A 24,761-nucleotide genomic window follows, 5' to 3' on the forward strand; every position below is an offset into this window, starting at 1 on the left:
AAGAAATCTCTGGCAGCGGCTCTCTCATAAAGAACACAGGAGCGCATGGCAGTATGGGCCCTCCTGTGTATAGAGAGGTGAGGAGAGAAATCTGCCGGCTGAAAGATTGGCCAAACCATCTAAAGTGTATGATGGCTTTAGACTCATACTTTCTCCTTCATGAAGAGTTTACAGCAGTTTCCTTATCATCAGAGGCAGGATTACAATGACAGGTAACACCTCTATGCAATACTGATAAAGGATCCACCAATCACAATAGGTGAAGTCACAGCTCCCACTCCCTTCTCAATGACCTTAGCACACGCTCATTAGACACTTCAATCCAAGAGAAGGGGTCTGAGTCTTTTCATTGCTGTTTTATGATCTAAAAGGATTGTGGAGTTATGACAACACTTTATGGTTTTAGAATAACAACTTTGCCACACTCACCTTGGAATGCTTTGGAGTCACCATAATGAACTTGAAGAACAAAATACTTAATGTCTGAATTTCCTCCAACTTTGAATCCAACATCTAAATCAAGAACATAGAAATATGTAAGTGATAGAGTTTCCAGAAGGTAAAACAGAAGAAGAAAAAGAAGAAGAAGAAAGTGCCATCTTGCATATTAGCAGTTCTATCTAAATATCATATCTTTATTCACAATGACAAACAGTTCTATTAATTATGCAAAGTGAGTCTATGAAATTTTATCTAAACATATCTTAAAAAACTTATCGGTCAATAAATCAACTCTAAAATTGTCCTTCGTCAAAGACCATGCAGGTCGGAAACATGTTGCCAAAGAGCGCAGTGGATATTTCTTTTCTGCCTTTTTAATTTTTCGGCTGTTGTGTTCAACCATTTTTTGTGCCTTTTATACCACTGGATCAATAAAGCAATTTGATAAAAAAGATGTGAGTGACAGCTGTCATTTGGAGAATACTGCCGCGCACCTGGACAGGTTAGCTGATTGCATTTTTCAGGTGTTTTTCTATAGACTTTTTTTTAAAAAAAGCTTAGCTGTTCTAAAAACTTTGTGTTAAAGGAAACCTGTCACCATGAAAATACAGTATAATCTGCAGGTATCCTGTTATAAAGCAGGGGGAGCTCCGCAGATTAATGTATAGTGTTGTGAGAAAAGACTAGCTATAACCTGTATTATTATCATTTAATCCTCTGCTCTTTCTGGGGGTTTTTGGTCCAGTGGGAGGGGCTATCAATAACTGACAGCTATCTTTATATAAGTGTACATACAGAGGTAGCTGTCAGTCACTGATAGGACCGCCCACTGGACCGGAAATCCCAGAAAGAGCAGAGGTATAAATGAATAAATCACAGGTTGTACTGAATCTTTTCTCACAAAATCACATATTATTCCGCCCACCTCTTCCTTCTCTAGAACATGGTGCCCGCAGATCACATTGCATTTTCTTGGTGACAGGTTCGCTTTAAGGAACCTTAGAGTTGCTAGTTTCCTAATGTATTATTACAAATAATGACAATGGTGCTCCCTTTATTCTAAATGAAAAACCGGCTGACAAATATACACATTTTTACATAAATCTTGAAAAATCCTAAAAAATAAATAGCTCTGTCCCTTTTTGGTGTGAGTCACAGATGCCTGTTGGGAGAAAACTTTTCTTTTTTATTGAAATCTATATGGGTTATATGTTGGGGGTTGTCTTTGTGCTTGGAGAATACAAAAGGCACAAACTTCAAAAAAGGATAAAGATTTTCCCAGCTACTCAGCAAACAGTAAGGGCACTTTCACACGGCTGCTTTCTCTACACGTTCCATCCTTACACTTTTGCTCGGAACAGGAATGGATCTCATTATAGGAAAGATCTTGAATATTTATGTCCCTTACATGCATATTTTGGGGATGACAGATACATTTCTTCCATTCATATCAAATCTTTAACTTCTCATGCTACATTTTACCTAATTGAAAAAAGTAATAGGGTTGCAGTACTTCTACTGAGCAAATGGGTCAAATATGTGTGACGTAGACCAGGAAAATCGTCTGTAATGCAAATCAGGAATCAACTAAGGGACATAAAGATTTTAAGAAATACAGAAATAGCGTGAGATTACCACCAATTGGGCCTCGTTTTATAAATCCAGGAGAAAGTCAAAAACTTTTCCAATATAAATTTTGTTAAACGTAAAGGGATTTTACCATTAAACTTTTCACACAAATGTCATACTGAACACCTATAGTAGGCTTAGATAAATGTATTTTTTTTCTGTCCTCAGTGGTACCCTAACATTTCTAGATTTCCTCTGACGTAATATTTAATGGTCATGCTCAGCTAAATAAAGTATAGTATATTACAAATTAGTTTCAATTTTAACACTAAAATGCATTAAGTAGATGTCTCCAAGACAGCCTGGAATATTATCGCAGTCCCTGTACCACCTCTACGCTTCCGTGCTTACTTGGGGCAATACTCCACCAAACCACCAGAAGATCCAATAGCAGTTTCCAAGAGTTTTATCTCAATCAAGTAAAGTATTCCAGCAACATATAGGCAAAAAAAAACATCAGCATCTCAGCCACTAACAGCTCTTGTCAAGCCAGCATTAAAAAAGCTCTGAAAAGAACAAATACTTTTTTTTTTTTTTTTTTACTCCGGCATGACAAAGGCCATTGTGCTGCCAAAACAATTCATTTTTTTTAGCCAATCTGTTGATGAAAAAAATAACTTGATTAAGGTCAAATTCTGGTGCCTTGGATACATCGATTTGATCTTCTGGAAATTTGGTGGAAAGTTGCCCCAAGTAAGCACAGAAGTATAGGAGTGGTGTAGGGAGTCCAACTACTAAACATTAAAGTGAATTAAAGTAATTAAATATGATAGAAAACCCCTTAAAATAAATATGCCATTAATGCCTACTTTTGCAGTTTTCCATTTTAAAGTAATATTTGTACAGGTTATGTATTATTCATATTGATCAAATTGTGAAAAACTGTCAACTTTTGACAAAGCTTTCCCCTATAAACATTACACACAATACATCTTCATGAATGCACAATTCTCACTAGACAAGATCATATTTTTTTCCCCTAAATAAACCCAGTTCTGTAGAAATGTTAATGCCAGCTGATCCAGTTAAGAGGCAAAGCACAGAAGAGATTAAATCCACAGTTTCACTTAACTGAGCATTCAATGTATTCAGTGCTGGTAATATTTGTCCTTTCATTCAGTAAGCTTAAAAAAGGACCTGTGTCACTTCATTGCAGAGATATTAACATTTGTTTCTATTTGGAAGACACTATGTGAAATCTCTGCTTTGCAGTTCAACGGTCATTTCTTCAGTCTGCTCTAGGGTCTGGTGTTTTCACACCTACCTCCCAGATGCTGCCAATCATAGATCGACAACTAATCTATCATTCTCAATCAAGCTGTGATTGGCAGCATCTGAGAAGAAGGGGTGGAAGCACAAACCCCCAAGACTCTGAAGAAGCACCCAGTTGGACTGTCAATCAGAGATCTCACATAGCGCGCTCCAGAAAAAGCAAATATGAAAATCTCTGCAAAGGAGTGACAGAGAGCAAAAGGGAAAACAGCAAAGAATTCAGTACTCAGGGATTTTTAAAATGTATTAAGGAGATGTCTGGTCTTCTGATGAAAGTATACATTCACTCTATGTGACGGCAGACTTCTGAATCCTTACAGTGTGTACACTGTGCAGTGTCAGGATTCTCTGGTGTTGCTGGTGAGAGCAGGCAGTTACATGACCAAAAGTATACGATTTGCACACATGTGGACACGTGCCAACTAGACATGTTCGCCATTGCTCAATACAAGTGAACTGAATGAGGCTGAGCACGTCTAGTCTAAATGTGTCCAGAAGTATGCAACACCGGAGTGTCCTATGGTGTGCGAGCTGTAAGGATTTAGAAGTCTGCAGTTATATAGAGCGAAAAAAAAACAAGACAACACCATAATAAGCAAACACCCTTCAGTAATTAAACAGCAATAGTGCATAACTGACCCTAGTTATTTAAAGTGACTGAAGACTTATCAAAAGACTGGACAGCCCCTTTAAAACTATTTTTTTTGAGTAAATGACAGGTCCTCTTTAAATCTGAAAACAGCAATTAGATGCTTCTTTGTGTGTTTTGTTTCGTAAAAATCTGCATAGGTTACTATATTATATACCCCAGAATAAATAAGCCAACAAAAGGTGATACTGAATCAGACTCAGGGATGACATTTTAACAGTACTTACATTATATACCTGGAACACACTTCATGCTCACTGTTATAAGACCAATTTCTTAAAATTGAAGAGCCCATTTAAAGAAGCACACCAATCAAAGTTTTTATTCTCTTGATACCTAGCAATCATCATATTATATGGCATTGTGTACTTACAATTGCTCATTTTGCCTTTCTACCCAGTTAATTCTTTGCTTTTCTCTGCTCTATGTAGAAACAGGAAGTCTCTTTTCCAGGCATGAGTCATCCCCCCACTTCAACTCCTGATCCAGCTGCTCCCTCACCCCCTCTGCCAGGGACTTTTGCAGTGACTTATGACTCATACAGGGAAAACAGACTTCCTGTTTCTACATAGAGTTTAGAAGGATTCAGCTAGTCAGTTTGTAATCATGTGATGTCATAGACCTAATGGAAAATAGAAGAATTAACTAGGTAGAAAGGCAAAAGGAGTAATTTTAAGTACACAGTGCTATATAATATATTATTAATGGGAACCTGTCACGTGAAAAAACACTATTAATCTGCAGATATGGGGATAATTTGCAGGTTAATAGCATTCTGAACATGCCCGGCACCCCCCCACGCTGCCGGGAGGAAATTAACTTTATTCCTTCTGCTAACTTTTCAGTCACGGGGGTGGCGCTGGTGCAAGTTCAGTCACCGCTCTATGAACAGAGAGAGGCAGCTGTACCCGTGCCCCGAGCACTGACTGACAGCCGTCCCTACTGCTGAGCAAGTTGTCAGTCAGTGCCGTGGGCGCGGTTACAGATGCTCTCTATACACAGAGCGGTGGCTGAACCCACACCGCCCCAGTGACTGAAATCCAAGAAATACTGGGAGGAATAAAGTTCATTTCCTCCCAGCAGCGGGGGTCTAAGTGCTGGTGTCGGACCGGTTGAGAAAGCTTTTTACCTGCAGATTAACCCCATATCTGCAGGTTAATAGCACTTTTCACGTGATCCGTTCCCTTTAAATATTTTGCGTCCACAGCTTCCATGCAGGTCTATAATTACAGACTACCACAAACAAACTCCGAGTCAGGCGTTACTCTCTTCCATGTGCTCCATCTTCTGCCATCTGTAAAACTGAAATAAGATTGGACAGAAAGAAAGGAATAACATATGACTGCAAGTTTAACCTACACAGTCTTATTGCCTGTAAACATAGAGATACATAGGTCAGCAGACAGGCTGTATACCCAAAATAGCACTTATAGTAATCAAGACAATCTATAAAATTGCTTCATTTTTTATAAGATTATTATTATTATATCACATGCAGTAAAACAATAAGCACGAAGATGAACAGGTTTAATTATACATGTGTCAATAATAATAATGAGATATAACAGCTCTGTACCTTTCGGAAGCTTGGTTGGTGGTGCGTTTCTTGCCCAGGCATACATAATGCTAGATTTATCCGTGCAGGGTCCAGCTCCACAATCCCTAAAAAGAACATCTGCGTATTTATATTTGATTCCAAAACATAATATATATTTTTACAGTATTAAAATAGGCTGAAAGTTGATTGGCCCATCATGTGACTCCGAACCGGATAATAAAAGGAATAAATTGTAATTAGACATAAGCGGATCGCTTCGCGCAAACCCGGTCCATGGTCCAGGTCAGTGCTCTCTGACTGTAAACAAGAGTTGAGCAAATTTCCCAAGCTTCCAGGATCCCAAGCTCGGCTCACAATAAGACGGGCTGGCAAGACGTCACCTGAGCACCACACGCCGCACAGATGACATTATGCCAGGCTGGCAAATCAACCATCAGATTGAGGAACCTGGAAAGCTCAGGAAATGTGTGCAGCTCCTGCCCATGGCCAGAGACCACCAACCTGGTCTTTGGACCGAGGCTGCACGAAGCATATCTCCAATGCTCTACTGGAAATGAAGAAAAATTTGCTTAAAGAGTAAAAGGAGACATAAATTATTCCAGCCTTTAACCTTTTTCCAGCTAGAGAAAAAGAGAGAAATTAAGTTAATTAGTTAAAAAAAATAATTACTAGCTGCATAGTTTCCTGTACAGTGAACTTGCTACCTAATAAAGTCCTGTGATTATAGCAGCATCTGCACCGTATCAAATAGGCAATCTCTGCAGTGAGCGCAAGGAGTAGAAGTAGTGGGATATAAAGATGGAAACATGACCAGCTGCATGTCTGCTGTATACATTACATGGCAGGTCAATAATAATATCCTACATTTAGTGCATTAGGAACCAGGGTCCGCAGCATAAATGGCTGAGCCTTGAAGGGAAACATTTCACTTAGATAGTCGTTTGATCTGAGATAAGCACTGTGATTTTCTTAATTTTTGAAAGAGGTACGCTTTCTTGCATTTTCGCCCTTGTTAAATGTCAAAAATGTTATTTCACAATTTCGGGTTATATATGCTCCTTCGCTTATTGATATCAGGAAATGACAAATGTAATGGTTCCCGGGAATTCTGAGCTTCCAAAACAGCAAAACTGGCTATTTTTCAAGCAAAATTTGCCATAAAGGTTCACTTAATCACCACAATCTGCTGATAGATATGGGTCAGGACGGTATAACACTCAATGATCACACATTGACGGCCTATCTTGAAAATGTACAATAACAAGAATCACCTGTATTACAGTGTGTCTTTTTTGCTTTAACTGCAGATAAAGATTAAAGAAATTAAAAACACAAAATCAGAAATGGAAACTTAACGTAGAAAATATTTGAAGGGCGATTTACAAAACTAATTGTTTATCAAATTTAATTGGCTCATCATAATACAAAATAAAAAAAAGGAAGGTAAGAATAAATCAGTTTTATTTGACCTTAACGGCGAGTAAGTTCCTTTCCTTTCAAAGAAATGACCGAACGCTAAGATGGATTATCTTTTTATTTCCCCGGAAAGCTCTTTTAATCGACTACAATGGCAAAAATACAGGAATGTGGGGGGGGGGGGGAAGCAAAGAAATAAAGATTCAATATAGAACCTTTGGTAAATAATAATACCAGGAAGAAAATCAGATGTATTTGCATCACCTACATGGAAAGGCATCGTTTCATCAAGCTGTTCCCCTTCTGATCATTTTAGGGTCGGTTTTACACGTCATAGGCTGATGTTCACATAGCGTTTTAGCATACGTTCAGTGGCTCCATTGGGGCTTACATCCAAAGCCCCTAAAATGGGATTCGAGGGTATGCACTGATGGGGTCACTGACTATAATGATGTAGACAGAGTCACAGTGTGTTCTGTAGGACATCGTTTTTGGACATATATGCCTATTGGATGTGGGCATCAACACGTAGTCAACTACGACTTGCTGTAGCCTGAACTAGGCATGTATGGCCAAAAATTACGTATAACAAAGCACAACGTGGCACCATCTGCATCATTACTGTCAATGGCCCAGTCAGTACATGGGCCCAAATCCCATTTTGTGAGGTCTCGGAGGTAAGCCTTGGCGGAGCCAAACATGATGTGAACACTGCCTTACATTCATGGACTGAGTGTTGACTGTTATGTCCTGACCGGCCTCGGGTCTCCTGAACCAAACTCAGCCACCTTATATATGCCTATGAGGATGTCGAGTCCGTTTCAGGAGACCCATGGCGGGTCTGGAAATCACTTCCCAAACTGGGACCATGAATGTCATATGTGTAAAACGGGCCTTACACCCAGCAATTTCATACTTCTAGTAACCAGCATTACATACAGTGGTGGCCAAAAGTATTGGCACCCCTGCAATTCTGTCAGATAATACTTCCAGAAAATGATTGCAATCACAAATTCTTTGGTATTATTATCTTCATTTAATTTGTCTTCAATGAAAAAACACAAAAAGAATTGTCCTAAAACCAAATTGGATACAATTCCACACCAAACCTAAAAAAGGGGGTGGACAAAAGTATTGGCACTGTTTGAAAAATCATGTGATGCTTCTCTAATTCGTGTAATTAACAGCACCTGTAACTTACCTGTGGCACCTAACAGGTGTTGGCAATAACTAAATCACACTTGCAGCCAGTTAACATGGATTAAAGTTGACTCAACCTCTGTCCTGTGTCCTTGTGTGTACCACATTGAGCATGAAGAATAGAAAGACCAAAGAACTGTCTGAGGACTTGAGAAGCCAAATTGTGAGGAAGCATGAGCAATCTCAAGGCTACAAGTCCATCTCCAAAGACTCGAATGTTCCTGTGTCTTCCGTGCACAGTGTCATCAAGAAGTTTAAAGCCCATGGCACTGTGGCTAACCTCCCTAGATGTGGACGGAAAAGAAAAATTGACGAGAGATTTCAACGCAAGATTGTGCGAATGGTGGATAAAAAACCTCGACTAACATCCAAACAAGTTCAAGCTGCCCTGCAGTCCGAGGGTACAACAGTGTCAACCCGTACTATCCGTTGGCGTCTGAATGAAAAGGGACTGTATGGTAGGATACCCAGGAAGACCCCACTTCTTACCCCGAGATAAAAAAGCCAGGCTGGAGTTTGCCAAAACTTACCTGAGAAAGCCTAAAACGTTTTGGAAGAATGTTCTCTGGTCAGATGAGACAAAAGTAGAGCTTTTTGGCAAAAAGCATCAACATAGAGTGTACAGGAAAAAAAAAGAGGCATTCAAAGAAAAGAACACGGTCCCTACAGTCAAACATGGTGGAGGTTCCCTGATGTTTTGGGGTTGCTTTGCTGCCTCTGGCACTGGACTGCTTGACCGTGTGCATGGCATTATGAAGTCTGAAGACTACCAACAAATTTTGCAGCATAATGTAGGGCCCAGTGTGAGAAAGCTGGGTCTCCCTCAGAGGTCATGGGTCTTCCAGCAGGACTATGAACCAAAACACTCTTCCAAAAGCACTATAAAATGGTTTGAGAGAAAGCACTGGAGACTTCTAAGGTGGCCAGCAATGAGTCCAGACCTGAATCCCATAGAACACCTGTGGAGAGATCTCAAAATGGCAGTTTGGAGAAGGCACCCTTCAAATATCAGAGACCTAGAGCAGTTTGCCAAAGAAGAATGGTCTACAATTCCAGCAGAGCATTGTAAGAAACTCATTGATGGTTACCGGAAGCGGTTGCTCGCAGTTATTTTGGCTAAAGGTTGTGCAACCAAGTATTAGGCTGAGGGTGCCAATACTTTTGTCTGGCCCATTTTTGGAGATTTGTGTGAAATGATCAATGATTTGATTTTTGCTTCATTCTCTTTTGTGTTTTTTCCTTGCAAGCAAATTAAATGAAGATAATAATACCAAAGAATTTGTGATTGCAATCATTTTCAGGAAGAAACTGAGTATTATCTGACAGAATTGCAGGGGTGCCAATACTTTTGGCCACCACTGTATGGCTGAAGTACAGGAACACAAGCATTTCCATGGCTAGCGTTCGTATGACAGACAGGCAGAAATAGTCTCAAACTGAGCAATAGAGTCTATTGGCACAGGATGCCGGCAAGCACAAATAAATTCTCTGATATACATCTCTAATTCATTTATCTGCTGGAACAGTTTTCTGGCTTCCACTTAGAACCCCCTCCCTCTTTTAATCAAAGCCGTAATTGGATCAGATATTGGCTGACATGCTATTACTACATACAGTATGTGGCAAGGCGCCAAAGTTTGTTTTGCATTTACCTACAATGTCACGGCTTTAGTATTATCTGTTGAATCACTTGGCAAATTTCTCCTGTCTACTCTAATTTAGGCATAGCATAAACAGATGCATTTATAACATCTAAAAAGTAAAAGAGAATGATTTACGGAGAGAGATGTGGGATTCTACTGACATCAATAAAAAAAAAAAGCCATCATGTGCTAGACAGTGTTACTAAACACGCCAAAATCAAAACTGCCAAAGTGATTAACACGCTGATACAATGGCTTATCACAGTATCTGAAGAAGCCATCATGGGAATGAAAAAGTGATTTAAACACAGATGGCAAACTAAAGCGATCAGAAATTATCTTATTTACAGTGAATTTTTTTTTATTTCATTTTTTTAAGGTCTAGTGATTTTTTAAAAAAAATAGTTCCCACTGAATTAAGAATACCTGAAAATACAGTGTGTGGGGGAGAAGTATTTGATACAATGAAGATTTTGCAAGTTTTCCCACTTATAAAGAATGGAGAGGTCTGTAATTTGTATCGTAGGTACACTTCAACTGTGAGTGACAGAGTCTAAAAAAATCAAGAAAATCACAGTGTATTATTTTTACATAATTAATTTGCATTTTATTGCATGAAATAAGTATTTGATACAATAGAAAAACAGAAATTAATATTTGGCACAGAAACCTTTCTTTGTAATTACAGAGGTCAGACATTTCCTGTAGTTCTTGACCAAGTTTGCACATACTGCAGCAGGGATTTTGGCCTACTCCTCCATACAGATCTTCTCAAGATCCTTCAGGTTTTGGGGCTGTCGCTGGGCAACATTGAATTTCAGCTCCCTCCAAAGATTTTCTATTGGGTTCAGGTCTGGAGACTGGCTAGGCTACTCCAGGACCTTGAAATGCTTCTTACGAGCCACTCCTTAGTTGCCCTGGCTGTGTGTTTCAAGTCATAGTCATGCTGGAAGACCCAGCCACGACCCATCTTCAATGCTCTTACTGGGGGAAGGAGGTTGTTGGCCAAAATCTCGCGATAGATGACCTCATCCATGCTCCCTTCAATAGCAGTCGTTCTGCCCCCTTTGCAGAAAAGCACCCCCAAAGTATAATGTTTCCCCCACCATGCTTCAAGGTTGGGACGGTGTTCTTTGGATTGTACTCATCCTTCTTCTTCTTCCAAACACGGCAAATGGAATTGAAACCAAAAAGTCCCATTTTGGTCTCATCTGACCACATGACTTTCTATATGCCTCCTCTGGATTAACCCTCCTAAGCCGCCTTATATGGGCCTGCAGATCATAGGAAGCTGAATAAAATGGTACCTTGATATCTGCGATCCGATGTCCTTTTCCAGAGAAATCCACATTTTTCTTATATGTAAATGAGCTGTTCAGGACTATGGGCAGCACACAGATCTGCATGAGAATCTACATCCAGAGATTATTTTAGATAACAGGAGGTTACAAGTGTGAGACAAGTAACTAACACAGTACACAAACACATTTCCTGCAGCTCTCACAGCTGTGCTGTATTGAAATAATATTGCAGCCCTGTCTGCCTTTGAGATGGAGCTGAAGCTGAGAGGAGCATACAGATGTGTCAGGTATAATCACACACAGCTCTGCAGTGAGATCAGGAGAGCAGAGAGCGGCCATTACACATCACACTGGTTAAACCCCCTTCATTTATAATAATCTCTGGAGGCAGATTCTCATGCAGATCAGTGTCCGGCCCATAGTCCTGAACATCTCCTTTACAGATAAGAAAAACCTGTATTTCTCTGGAATAAGACTTCGGATCACAGATATCAAGGTATCACTTTATTAAGCTTCCTATGACTTACATGCCCATATAGATTCCCTTTAATCCTTGCCATCCCTCTATGAATTCTGCAAGAGACCAGGCAGCACTTCTCCAAACACGCAGTGGCTGGGCACACATTTCAGATGGGGATGACCACTTTCCATCCAAATGTCAATTATAAAAAATTAAAGAGGTGGAGAATTTAGAATAGATTGGTGTAGGCAGCGGAAGAGCTACTATTTCAATATTCTTTACAGTTCATAGTCAAAAGTGGCACACTAATATTTATAATCCTGGCAAACCCTTTAAGGCCATGTTTGAGTGATATTATATAGTCTAATGCCAATCATATTCTGCCTAACAATATTTCCAAGTTGGATCATTTCTATTTTTTTTTAAATAAAAATTAGTATATTAAAAAAAACAAAAATGCGCTTTGAGATTCTCTTAAGAACAAATTCATAGAATTAATATAATAATTTAGTTAGTGGGATTCTAGATTTAAGACCTAAATCCTGATTCATCATTTAGTTTTTACGCAAAAAAAAAAAGTAGCATTGAAAAGTCGTACATTTTTGGCTCAACTTGAGTCAAAATTTTGCGTGCTCTTCTTCACGAATCAGGAGCTTCTAACTCCAGCATAACCATTCATCAACACCAGTGAGAAAATCGCCAGTCTTGATGAATCAGTGCTCTAGTCTATAGTTACTAGGTCCTAGTCTCAGTATTAATTTCAATTGCCAGGAGGATAACCTGGGTGAATGGACACCTACTCTCTAGAACTTATGGATTATAATACTTCAGAAGCAATGCAGTAGGAGGTTTTGATCTGTCTCACCGAATTGTGAGCTGGCATTACAAGGAAAAACTCATAATTCCATCCTGTGCAGACCTCTGCACCGAGTTTCATCCTTTAGCTTCAAAGAAGCAAGTCTATTTTTCAGATGAAACAACTGTTGTGTGCCAAGGTCATCAATATTGCTGCTGCACTTCGTTCGCTTCTAAAGAATATAGAAACTGTGGGAAGTACATCAACGATCCTGGCATTAACACCAAACTGATCTAGTCTAATCCTCCTTTATCTGAAGATTACCGTGACGGGATAAGTCTAAAGCATGGATCCGGCTTGTCTTTGAACTATTTTTTTTCTAAGCGCACAACGGTTTTAAAATCATAAGCTTCATCCAGTCTGGGAAGTTTGATAAAAGATTTAGAGGTCTCTTTAAATATAGTTCTTTATAGTGGTAAAAAAAATCCTATATCTTCTCCTAATAGTCATATTTCAACCTTCAATTGTAGTTATGACTTGTAGCATTGTCATGCGGTGTATGATGGCCCTTATTACATATTTATCACAGTATACAACTAAACTGAAAACTCAACAAATTTATGAAGGTCAAATGGGCCATTTATGGTATAGGTGGTGATACACAGAGATACAGGAACATGTCAATTGTCAGTACTCATAACTATTAGGATTTAAGAATCCACTCTGGCCTTATAAATTAACTTTTTAGCGTATAGCTGAAAAATTTTAATTTCACATATCATCTTGTGTGCAAGCAGTCAATATATGCTCCAAAAAGCCAAAGCCTCCATTCACCTAATAAAGGACAAAAAGTATTCTTTTGTTGCTTGTCAGGGTGGTAGTAGATCATATCCGTTCCATGTATAAAAGTATACTACACAGCATATGGTTGTTGCCAATGGGCGACCTATGTAACTGTTTGGTTATACAGCGTCATACCTTAAAACAGGGGAGGCCAACTAATTTTCTCAAGGAGCCAGATGAGAAACTGTGACTTGTGAAGGGTCGAACCAACCGGCCAAATTTAATTTTGCTTATTATTATTGTTGTATATTAATTCTGCTCAATACTAAGTGATAAAAATTAAGTCTGTTGACTTGCTGCTACTGCTAATAAATATTCCTATGTGTGGGGGAGTTGGGGGAGATAGCTGTCAGATGAACAATCATTCAGCCAACAGCTACATAATCTGTATAGGGGTCTTTATATCTCAGAAAACGCAGTGAGGTATCCTACAGTTGTGTGCTCGTGGCATTTGTTTTTTTTTTTCACCTATTATCAGTAAAAACTGCAGTGCTCGGACTTGGAGATTGCTGACGTCATCATGAAAAGATATGACCTGTGGTTTATATGTATATCCTTTCATATTCAGATAAATAACGCAGACATTTCATTGAGATGCATCAATTCCAACTGTTAGAAAAGCAGGTGTGAAAATCTGTCCTACAAATAGTGTCCCTTAGGCTACAGTCACACTATCAGTATTTGGTCAGTATTTTACCTCAGTATTTGTAAACCAAAACCAGGAATGGGTGATAAATACAGAAGTGGTGAAATGTTTCTATTATACTTTCCCTCTGATTGTTCCTCGCCTGGTTTTGGCTTACAAATACTGAGGTAAAATACTGACCAAATACTGATAGTGTGACTGTAGCCTTAAACTCATGCTTAGTACATTTTTTGGCAAATCTGTAAAAGTCAATGATATTGACAAGTGATATTCTGAAGACATAACAGAGCTAATTTCTGCACCGAGAGACTGAGTGACGTGTATTTCTAACAGAAAATAGACACATGATAAATGGAAATGCGAAACCTGAAATTTTGTTCTAAATGCTATATAATTATGTGATTTTGTAGCATACTTTGAAGAGTAAAATGTGTCCTTGCTGGTAATTCAGCATAATAAAAATAATCAAACCTATTTTGGCTTTGAATTTTATATACACTGCTCAAAAAAATAAAGGGAACACTTAGGCTGTGTGCCCACGTAGCATTTTTCAAGCGTATATGCTGCGGAATTTCCGCAGCATATGCGCTTGAAAAACGCATGTATATCCGCACCCCATGGTCCCCAATGGGATTCCGCATGTTCTATGCACATGCTGCGGATTTTTCCGCAGCGTTTATGCCGCGTTCAAAAATCCGCAGCATGTCATTTAATTTTGCGTTTCCGCAAGCGGAATTGCCTTAGTCCAATGCATAAAAAACGCAAGGCAATTCCGCATGTGGAAAACGCGTGATAAACGCGCAAAAAATGCGCGATAAACGCGTGCGGAATTCCGCATGCGTTTTTCCGGGAGAGGACTTGCATTTATGCAGCAGAAATTTTCTGCTTCATAAATGCAACGTGGGCACATAGCCTTAAACAACAGAATATAACTCCAAGTAAATCAAACTTCTGTGAAATCAAACTGTCCACTTAGGAAGCAATACTGATTGACAATCAATTTCATATGCTGTTGTGCAAATGGAATAGACACTAGATGGAAATTAATGGCAATTATCAAGACACCCTCAATAAAGGAGTGGTTCTGCAGGTGGGGACCACAGACCACATCTCAGTACCAATGCTTTCTGGCTGATGTTTTGGTCACTTTTGAATGTTGGTTGTGCTTTCACACTCGTGGTAGCATGAGATGGACTCTACAACCCACAGAAGTTGCTCAGGTAGTGCAGCTCATCCAGGATGGCACATCAATGCGAGAAGGTTTGCTGTGTCTGTCAGCCTAGTGTCCAGAGGCTGGAGGCGCTACCAGGAGACAGGCCAGTACACCAGGAGACGTGGAGGGGGCCGTAGGAGGGCAACAACCCAGCAGCAGGACCGCTACCTCCGCCTTTGTGCAAGGAGGAACAGGAGGAGCACTGCCAGAGCCCTGTAAAATGACCTCCAGCAGGCCACAAATGTGCATGTGTCTGCACAAATGGTTAGAAACTGACTCCATCAGGGTGGTATGAGGGCCCGACATTCACACATGGGGGTTGTGCTCACAGCACAACACCGTGCAGGATGCTTGGCATTTGCCACAGAACACCAGGATTGGCAAAGTCGCCACTGGCGCCCTGTGCTCATCACAGATGAAAGCAGGTTCACACTGAGCACGTGTGACAGACGTGACAGAGTCTGGAGACGCCGTGGAGAGCGATCTGCTGCCTGCAACATCCTTCAGCATGACCGGTTTGGCAGTGGGTCAGTAATGGTGTGGGGTGGCATTTCTTTGGAGGGCCACACAGCCCTCCATGTGCTCGCCAGAGGTAGCCTGACTGCCATTAGGTACCGAGGTGAAATCCTCAGACCCCTTGTGAGACCATATTCTGGTGCGGTTGGCCCTGGGTTCCTCCTAATGCAGGACAATGCCAGACATCATGTGGCTGGAGTGTGTCAGCAGTTCCTGCAAGATGAAGGCATTGAAGCTATGGACTGGCCCGCCAGTTCCCCAGACCTGAATCCGATTGAGCACATCTGGGACATCATGTCTCGCTCTATCCACCAACGTCACATTGCACCACAGACTGTCCAGGAGTTGGCGGATGCTTTAGTCCAGGTCTGGGAGGAGACCATCCGCAACCTCATCAGGAGCATACCCAGGCGTTGTATGGAGATCATACAGGCACGTGGAGGCCACACACAATACTGAGCCTCATTTTGACTTGTTTTAAGGACATTACATCAAAGTTGGATCAGCCTGTAGTGTGTTTTTCCACTTTAATTTTGGGGGTGACTCCAAATCCAGGCCTCCATTGGTTAATAAATTTGATTTCCATTGATGATTTTTGTGTGATTTTCTTGTCAGAACATTCAACTGTGTACAGAACAAAGTATTCAATGAGAATATTTCATTCATTCAGACCTAGGATGTGTTATTTGAGTGTTCCCTTTATTTTTTTGAGCAGTGTATAAAACACAGTCACATCAATAAGATCATCTATATAGATTCCTAACTAAAGGTCCATTTACACTGCATGAAAATCGTGAACGAGTGTTCCATAATAATTGTGCAGTGTGAACAGGCTGCCGGTTACCAGACAATCGAGTAAAATTCTCGTATGTCAGGGAAAATGCTACACAAAAGATCATCGATCTCGGCAACGCATCATCCTGTGTAAACAAGATCTGCGTTGCGAACATCGCCAGCCTATGCATACTGAACGATCCATTACTGACCTATTTGCCTAAGTGCCCACGATGCAGATATGCTGCAGATTTTACATGCGTTTTTCCTGTCAGGTAGAAGCGTTTGTCAAGTGTTTTTGCATGCATTTCTGCATGCGGGTTATCAAGCGCTTTTCCAAGCGATTTTAGCATCACTTGGAAAAGTGCTTGACAACTTGGTCACACTATATACAGGTGCATCTCACTAAATTAGAATATTATCAAAAAGTTAATTTATTTCAGTTCTTCAATACAAAAAGTGAAACTCATATATTATACAGAGTCATTACAAACAGAGTGATCTATTTCAAGTGTTTATTTCTGTTAATGTTGATGATTATGGATTACAGCCAATGAAAACACAAAAGGCATTATCTCAGTAAATTAGAATACTTTATAACAAAAGCTTGAAAAATGTTTTTAAAATCCAAAATGTTGGCCTACTGAAATGTATGTTCAGTAAATGCACTCAATACTTGGTCGGGGCTCCTTTTGCATCAATTACTGCATCAATGCGGCGTGGCATGGAGGCGATCAGTCTGTGGCACTGCTGAGGTGTTATGGAAGCCAAGGTTGTTTTAATAGCAGCCTTCAGCTCGTCTGCATTGTTGGGTCTGGTGTCTCTCATCTTCCTCTTGACAATACCCCATAGATTCTCTGTGGGGTTAAGGTCAGGCGAGTTTGCTGGCCAATCAAACACAGTGATACTGTTGTTTTTAGACCAGGTATTGGTACTTTTGGCAGTGTGGACAGGGGCCAAGTCCTGCTGGAGAATGAAATTTCCATCTCCAAAAAGCTTGGCGGCAGAGGGAAGCATGAAGTGCTCTAAAATTTCCTGATAGACGGCTGCGCTGACTTTGGTCTTGATAAAACACAGCTGACCTACACCAGCAGATGACATGGCTCCCCAAACCATCACTGATTGTGGAAACTTCACACTAGACCTCAAGCAGCTTGGATTGTGGCCTCTCCACTCTTCTTCAAGACTCTGGGATCTTGATTTCCAAATGAAAATTGGAACTCTTGGACCTTGTGGAGTGCGTCAATGACCGCCTTCTGGACATCTGTCAAGTCAGCAGTCTTCCCCATGATTGTGGAGCCTACTGAAACAGACCAAGAGGCCTTTCTAAACTCTTAGAAAACTGTTCCACGTGTTTTTTATTAATTATTTTAATTTACTGAGATAATGACTTTTGTGTTTTCATTAGGTGTAATCCATAATCATCAACATTAACAGAAATAAACAATTGAAATAGATCACTCTGTTTGTAATGACTCTATATAATAAATGAGTTTCACTTTTTGTATTGAACAACTGAAATAAATTAACTTTTTGATGATATTCTAATTTAGTGAGATGCACCTGTAAATCCATGCAACCGGAATGGATTTATATAGAGTGACCAAGTTAATAGTTAAAAAAAAGAATAAAAATGGTAAAAAATAAAGATTATACTCACCTTCCGATGGCCCCCGGTCTTTTCTCCGCTGCGTCCGTTCTCTTGTACGGCTCGCAGTGGTGTGAAAGGACCTTTCATGACGTCATTTAGTCATGTGACAGGTGACACGACCGCCGACGTCAGCGGTCGCGTGACCTGTCACATGACTAAATGACGTCATGGAAGATCCTTTTAGACCATCGCGAGCTGTACAAGAGACCGGACGCATCGCTGAGGAGACCGACGGCCATCGGAAGGTAAGTATAATCTTTATTTTAAATTTTTTTTTTAACAGGTACCATGGTACCTGGGTCTGGAGGAGAGTCTCCTCTTCTCCAGACTCGGGTACCATCCGCACATTGAATCGCTTAATATCCGCATGTGCACATGTAGTCATGCGGATATTAAGCGATTCAATGCAAGTCAATGGCGGCAATTACGCTAGTTGTCCGCAAAATTAATGGACATGCTGCGTATTTTTCCGCAATGATAATCCGCAGCGGCACAGCACATGCAGATTATCATTGGGGACCATGGGGCACGTATTACCAAATGTTTTTTAAGCATTTTCGCTGCGGAAATTCCACGGCAAAAACGCTTTAAAAAAGCATAGTGAGCACGCAGCCTAACAGATCGTTCTGTTTACATCTGAAGAGATAGGTCTGTGTACACATTCTATCAAATACACGTTGTTCAGCAAACAAGTAGCTGACCGGCCGTAATTTAATGTCGCTGGTTGGTCCATGTGAATGGACTCTAAGCGGCAAAAACCCAGTGAATTTTAGATTCTGCTCCCAAGTGTTACATCTTCTTTGCTACAGCTGCCACTAAAGGGATTGTCTGGCCATATAAATACTGGATAGGTGCCATGAATGGGGTGAAAGTTACAAACTAATGTACAAATGCAAATTGTCTCTTCAGAGAGAAAGAGGACTTGAACTCTACACTGTGTGCAGAATTATTAGGCAAGTTGTATTTTAGAGGATTATTTTTATTATTGATCAACAACTATGTTCTCAATCAACCCAAAAGACTCATAAATATCCAAGCTTAATATTTTTGGAAGTTGGAGTGTTTTTTTTTTTAGATTTGGCCATCTTAGGAGGATATCTGTTTTAGCAGGTAATTATTACTGTGCAGAATTATTAGGCAACTTAATAAAAAACAAATATAATCCCATCTCACTTGTTTATTTTCACCAGGTAAACCAATATCAGTGCACAAAATTTAGAAATAAACATTTCTGACATGCAAAAACAAAAAAAATAGTGATGAATATAGCCACCTTTCTTTATGATGACACTCAGAAGCCTTCCATCCATAGATTCTGTCAGTTGCTTGATCTGTTTTCGATGAGCATTGCGTGCAGCAGCCACCACAGCCTCCCAGACACTGTTCCGAGAGGTGTACTGTTTTCGCTCCCTGTAGATCTCACATTTTATGATGGACCACAGGTTCTCTATGGGGTTCAGATCAGGTGAATGTCATTATTTTTTCTTCTTTTAGACCTTTACTGGCCAGCCACGCTGTGGAGTAGTTGGATGCATGTGATGGAGCATTGTCCTGCATGAAAATCATGTTTTTCTTGAACGATACCGACTTCTTCCTGTACCACTGCTTGAAGAAGTTGTCTTCCAGAAACTGGCAGTAGGTCTGGGAGTTGAGCTTCACTCCATCCTCAACCCGAAAAGGTCCCACAAGTTCATCTTTGATGATACCAGCCCATACCAGTACCCCACCTCCACCTTGCTGGTGTCTGAGTCGGAGTGGAGTTCTCTGCCCTTTACTGATCCAGCCTCTGGCCCATTCATCTGGCCTATCAAGAGTCACTCTCATTTCATCAGTCCATAAAACCTTTGAAAAATTAGTCTTAAGATATTTCTTGGCCCATTCTTGACGTTTTATCTTATGTTTCTTGTTCAAAGGTGGTCGTTTTTCAGCCTTCCTTACCTTGGCCATGTCCCTGAGTATCGCACACCTTGTGCTTTTTGATACTCCAGTAACGTTGCAGCTCTGAAATATGGCAAAACTGGTGGCGAATGGCATCTTGGCAGCTTTACGCTTGATTTTCCTCAATTCATGGGCAGCTATTTTGCGCCTTATTTGGCCAACACGCTTCTTGCGACCCTGTTGGCTATTTGCCATGAAACGCTTGATTGTTTGGTGATCACGCTTCAAAAGTTTGGAAATTTCAAGACTGCTGCATCCCTCTGAAAGACATCTTGCAATTTTGGACTTTTCAGAGCCCGTCAAATCTCTCTCCTGACCCATTTTGTCAAAGGAAAGGACGCTGCCTAATAATTAAGCACACCTTATATAGGGTGTTGTTGTCATTAGTCAACACCCCTCCTAATTACAGAGATGCACATCCCCAGATTTACTTAATTGGTAGTTGTCTCTCAAGCCTATGCAGCTTGGAGTAGGACAACATGTATGAAAAGTATCGAAGTGATCAAAATACGCATTTGCCTAATAATTCTGCATGCGGTGTATAGCACCACCTATTGGAAGCAGCAATCCACAATCGACCCTTTAACGAGTCATGCAATATGACTTAGGATAAAAGCCAAATCATAATCTCAATTTGCAGACACGGTGCTTCAGGCTGTTGGCCCTTGTCAGTGCAAAGTATGAGAACTGATTTGGGTAGTGTACACTCACATGTAGTCACCACCGTAGATTTGGCATAGGCTGCTCTGGTGCTCTATGTTGGACCATAAAACTAGATGTCGCCATTTCTCTGTCACAGCAACACTGGGGCCTGTGATTGGCTGCAGCGGTCAAATGATTTTCAGTCTGGCACAGACTACCAAAGCCAACCACGCTGGAATCACAGTGGTGACATTAATGTTTTTTTTTCCTGCCATGCATGGTCTCTGTAAAATTTTTAGTATGGTTGAAAAACCCCTATTAAAGGGGTAGTATTGAGAATATAGTAAGTGATAATCTGTCAATTGCAGGGGGGTCCAAACCAATCACAAAAATTGTGGGCGAAATCTAATGTACTGACATACAGCAATTTAGACCTTCAGCGATCAGCAAGTTGTTGTCACCTATTCTGTGGATGGAATTGAACTTGCAATCATAATACACCCCCTTTAATAAAAATGGATTTATCTCAAAAAGCACGGAACCCAATAAGAAAAATATCTTCAGTAATCTTTTAATCTTTGTATTCATGACTGTGTGAAGGAAAGGAAGGGATGAGCAGATATGTAACAGAAAAATGAAGCTTGGCCACTATTAAGATATATTTTGAACATGGCACAGAAATTTTATATGTTTAGTTAAAAATATACCCCTATGTAGGGTTGCCCACTGGTTATAGATCTTTAAATAGCAGAGTAATCATAGGAGCATGATGTTGCCCAGTAGTAGATTTGTGCAAAGTGAGGATTCTCCGGTGCGGTCATGTTACCACAAGTATGCGATTTGTATACTTCCGGACACATTCCGACTAGATGTATCCGGCCTTACTTAAATCACCTACAATGAGTGAGGCTGCGGACGTCTAGTTGACACATGACCAAATGTATGCAAATTCCATACTTGCATCAGGCGCCCACCGCTGGCACTGGAAAATCCTCACAGTGTGCAGTGAGGATTCACAAGTCTGCAGTTACATAAAGTGACTGCAGACTTGTGCACTAAGGCCGGACAACCCCTTTAAATCAGATCATTTTGATGCAAAATGCGGCTCCAACACCTATAAGACTTGCTATTACCAGTAAAATACTTCCGCACAGTATTGCCTGTATAAATACTGAAAATGAACTTTACATTTAGATATATATATAAAAGAAAATCCGCTTCTGAAACATTTTTACAATATTATTTGCATGTAGGATGGAAGTGTAATAATGACTCTTTCCCCAGAAGACATACCGCTTGTTTGTTTTTCAGCTAGAAATTCAGGATGTTTTGTCTTTCAAGCATCACATTTCAATCAGCGTGCCAAAGGCATAAATTAGGGGCGAGACCTACTCCGAATAAGCATCAAAATCTGAGCAGAAAAGTAATTTGCATTATTAAGGTTAAAGAGAGATATTCTCCAGGGGAAGCCAGTTAGCATTAGGATGCATCAATGTTCCTGGCGGCAGAGCTACACGAGTGCACGTCACCGGTATCCGCACACTGTTAATAAAACTATATAGGCATAACCCAATTATGAGCCGCGATGATGCCAGAATGGCAGGCACAGACGCCGTATTACTAATAGATTAACCTCTTAGTGGGTTCAGCGTTGCTTGTGTAAACACCAGCCATTTGCATATAGGTTATACATATTAAAATAGTCATTCTAAATGTCACTAAATAATGCATAACATGAGCACGTTGCTCCGTAAAATGAATAGCAAGGAATAAAACAGTAGACATAACTCAAAAATGGAAGTCGAAACCATCAGGCAGTCTAAGAAGCCCCCGCCAGGAGAGACGCGCCAAGTCATGTGCTCATGGGTGTCCACCCGATGAAATGTATATTTCGGACCGATGCATACATTTACATCAGCAGTTCTTAAGAGAAACGTAAGGCTTTCTAAAAAAAAAATTTCAATTGTATTTTTATTGAACATTTTCTGTTTTTACAAAGTAATAAACATAGGCAAAAATCGCCATGTAGATCCTTCCACATCTGTATCAGGAAATAAAAGGACATTGGAAATCCACCAGAATAAAAAACAAAGCAAAATTCACAGCAGCATTACTTAAAGCACCACTCCAGTGGGTATTTTCTATTGCAGCGCTGGAGTGCTGCTACTAATGTAGACTCCCTGCCCCCAGTACTACACTCACCAGTCGCAGTCTTCACCTTTTATCAGTGCACCTCCGGTCGTGTTCTGCAGCTTGTGACCTGCCGGATCGCTCTAGAGTTTGCTGGGTGATCCAGAAGTCACTATTCAATGTAAGTCTATGAGAGCCAGAACAAGGCCAGAACAGGGATCTCATAGACTTACATGAGAACTCGTGATTGCTACCTTTAACTTGTGGTCAGTCAGAAGTTGGGGTCACAAGATGGCGGAGCAGGACTGGAGTGGCGCTGGGAACAGCTGAAGACAGCAGGTGATAAGTACAAGACTAGGCTCAGGGAACTTAGTTGAGTAGCACTCCTCTAATGCTGAAATTTTAAAAAAAGCCCGATGGAGTGGTACTTTAAAAAGACTTTAAAAAATTTCCTATTAAACCGCCAACATGGACCATGACAGTAGTTTCAGACCCCAACAACTGAAGCAGCAGATATTATATTCCTTATTAAAGGGGTGTTGTGAGATTAAACTTTAATGTGCCAATGAGCCTGATGTCTCTTAATGTCATTTTTGTGACTGATTAGTTTGCCCCCCAAAGATCTAAACTTTCACCCGTGCTCTCTGCAGCGTTTTATTCCAGCTCTGATTGACTCTCGTCTCGTGGTCACATTACCTAGGGCCTCCTGATCACAGGAGATCATAAAGGATGTGCTGGTAATACAACGGGAGAACGAATGGGAGCTGTGAGCAAAGAAGGCAGTGAGAGGAGCGAGGAGCATGGTACCGCATCACACAACAGAGTAATGTATTTAGTATCAGCAGGAAACGGACACAACAACGATTTCCTACAACTCCATTCCCGGGATGACATCAAACAGCGCACATCGGGGGATGCAGGAATCATCAGAAATGTAAAGAAATAAAGATGTGGACAAGTTCGTTAGCATCCATAAATGTTATTGCTACTATTTTCATGTTGATGAATTCACTTAAAGGGAATCTGTCAGCAGGTTTTTGCTATGTAATCTGAAGACAGCAGGAGATAGTGGCTGAAACATAGAATTCAGGGATGTGTCACTTGTCAAAGTGCGCGCTGTTGTTTGCTAACGATTTATCACTAAGAGATTAACATTGCTGGACTAGTTTTGCAATGAAGCACCTCACTGTCTATGGGCTTTGTACCAGGGCTGTGGAGTCGGTGTCCATTTTGGTGGAGTCAGTCGGTATTAAATGGACCAACTCCAACTCCTAAAATATATAATAAATTGGGCACAGTAGTTCAATGCTGTTTGTGGGGAATATTTTTTTCATAAGAATTTGGGAAAGTTATGAAATGTCCTATAAATGTCTGTCCTATTCCTGATCTAAGGGTCTGGACTTTTAGCTGAGATGAATCTGTGCTACAGTAAATTTATCACTTAAACATGAGCCATGTATGAGGGAGTCATGGAGTCATGGAAATTGAGGTGTCGGAGGTTTGGCTTACTCCACAGTCCAGCTTTGTGCACAGACAGCCTGGTGTGGGCGGGATTAGCTGTGGTGTGGGCGGAGTTAGCTTTCTCAGCTTTGCTTCATTCTAAATCTAAAATCTCTGATTGTGTCAGAACTGCTGCACCCAGTAATCTAAGTGATACATCGTTGGATTCAGCTTCTCTTTGTCAACATCATGCTGCTTTCAGATGAGGTAGCAAAAACCAGCTGACAGATTCCCTTTAACATTTTACTTCAGGGCTGGATACAACTGTTTAATAAAAATGCCATCAACATCCTTAATGCCCATCACAATGCTGTCCTGGAAGTTCTTCAATGCCCAATACTTCTAATGACCCATTTAACAGAGGCCATTGTTCCTGGTTATTTTCCAGTGTAAACATTTCAGCTATCACCCAACGAACAAGCAAAACACTCGTTTGCCTATAATTAGACTTTCATCAATACATAAATAGTAATGCAATCGGCAGCACATGGCCCGGTATAAAACAGGGGACTGCATATGGGGACAGAACGATCATTACCAATC

General features: G+C 40.5%; 1 protein-coding gene across 7 annotated transcripts in view; it reads right to left on the minus strand.

Annotated features, from left to right (window-relative positions):
- PAM (peptidylglycine alpha-amidating monooxygenase) overlaps positions 1-24,761 on the minus strand; it is a 189,459-nt gene that overhangs the window by 99,032 nt on the left and 65,666 nt on the right. For all 7 annotated transcript variants that reach the window (XM_073677903.1, XM_073677884.1, XM_073677910.1 and 4 more), the window contains exons 6-7: positions 5,568-5,653; positions 430-513 (exon numbers count right to left, since the gene is read on the minus strand). In XM_073677903.1, coding sequence (XP_073534004.1) covers positions 430-513; positions 5,568-5,653 — 170 coding nt within the window. The remainder of the gene's footprint in view (positions 1-429; positions 514-5,567; positions 5,654-24,761) is intronic.

This window comes from Phyllobates terribilis, unplaced genomic scaffold (genome assembly GCF_046119375.1).
Source record: "Phyllobates terribilis strain yellow unplaced genomic scaffold, ASM4611937v1 Scaffold_1__5_contigs__length_1240528914, whole genome shotgun sequence".
Classification (NCBI taxonomy): Eukaryota; Metazoa; Chordata; class Amphibia; order Anura; family Dendrobatidae; genus Phyllobates; species Phyllobates terribilis.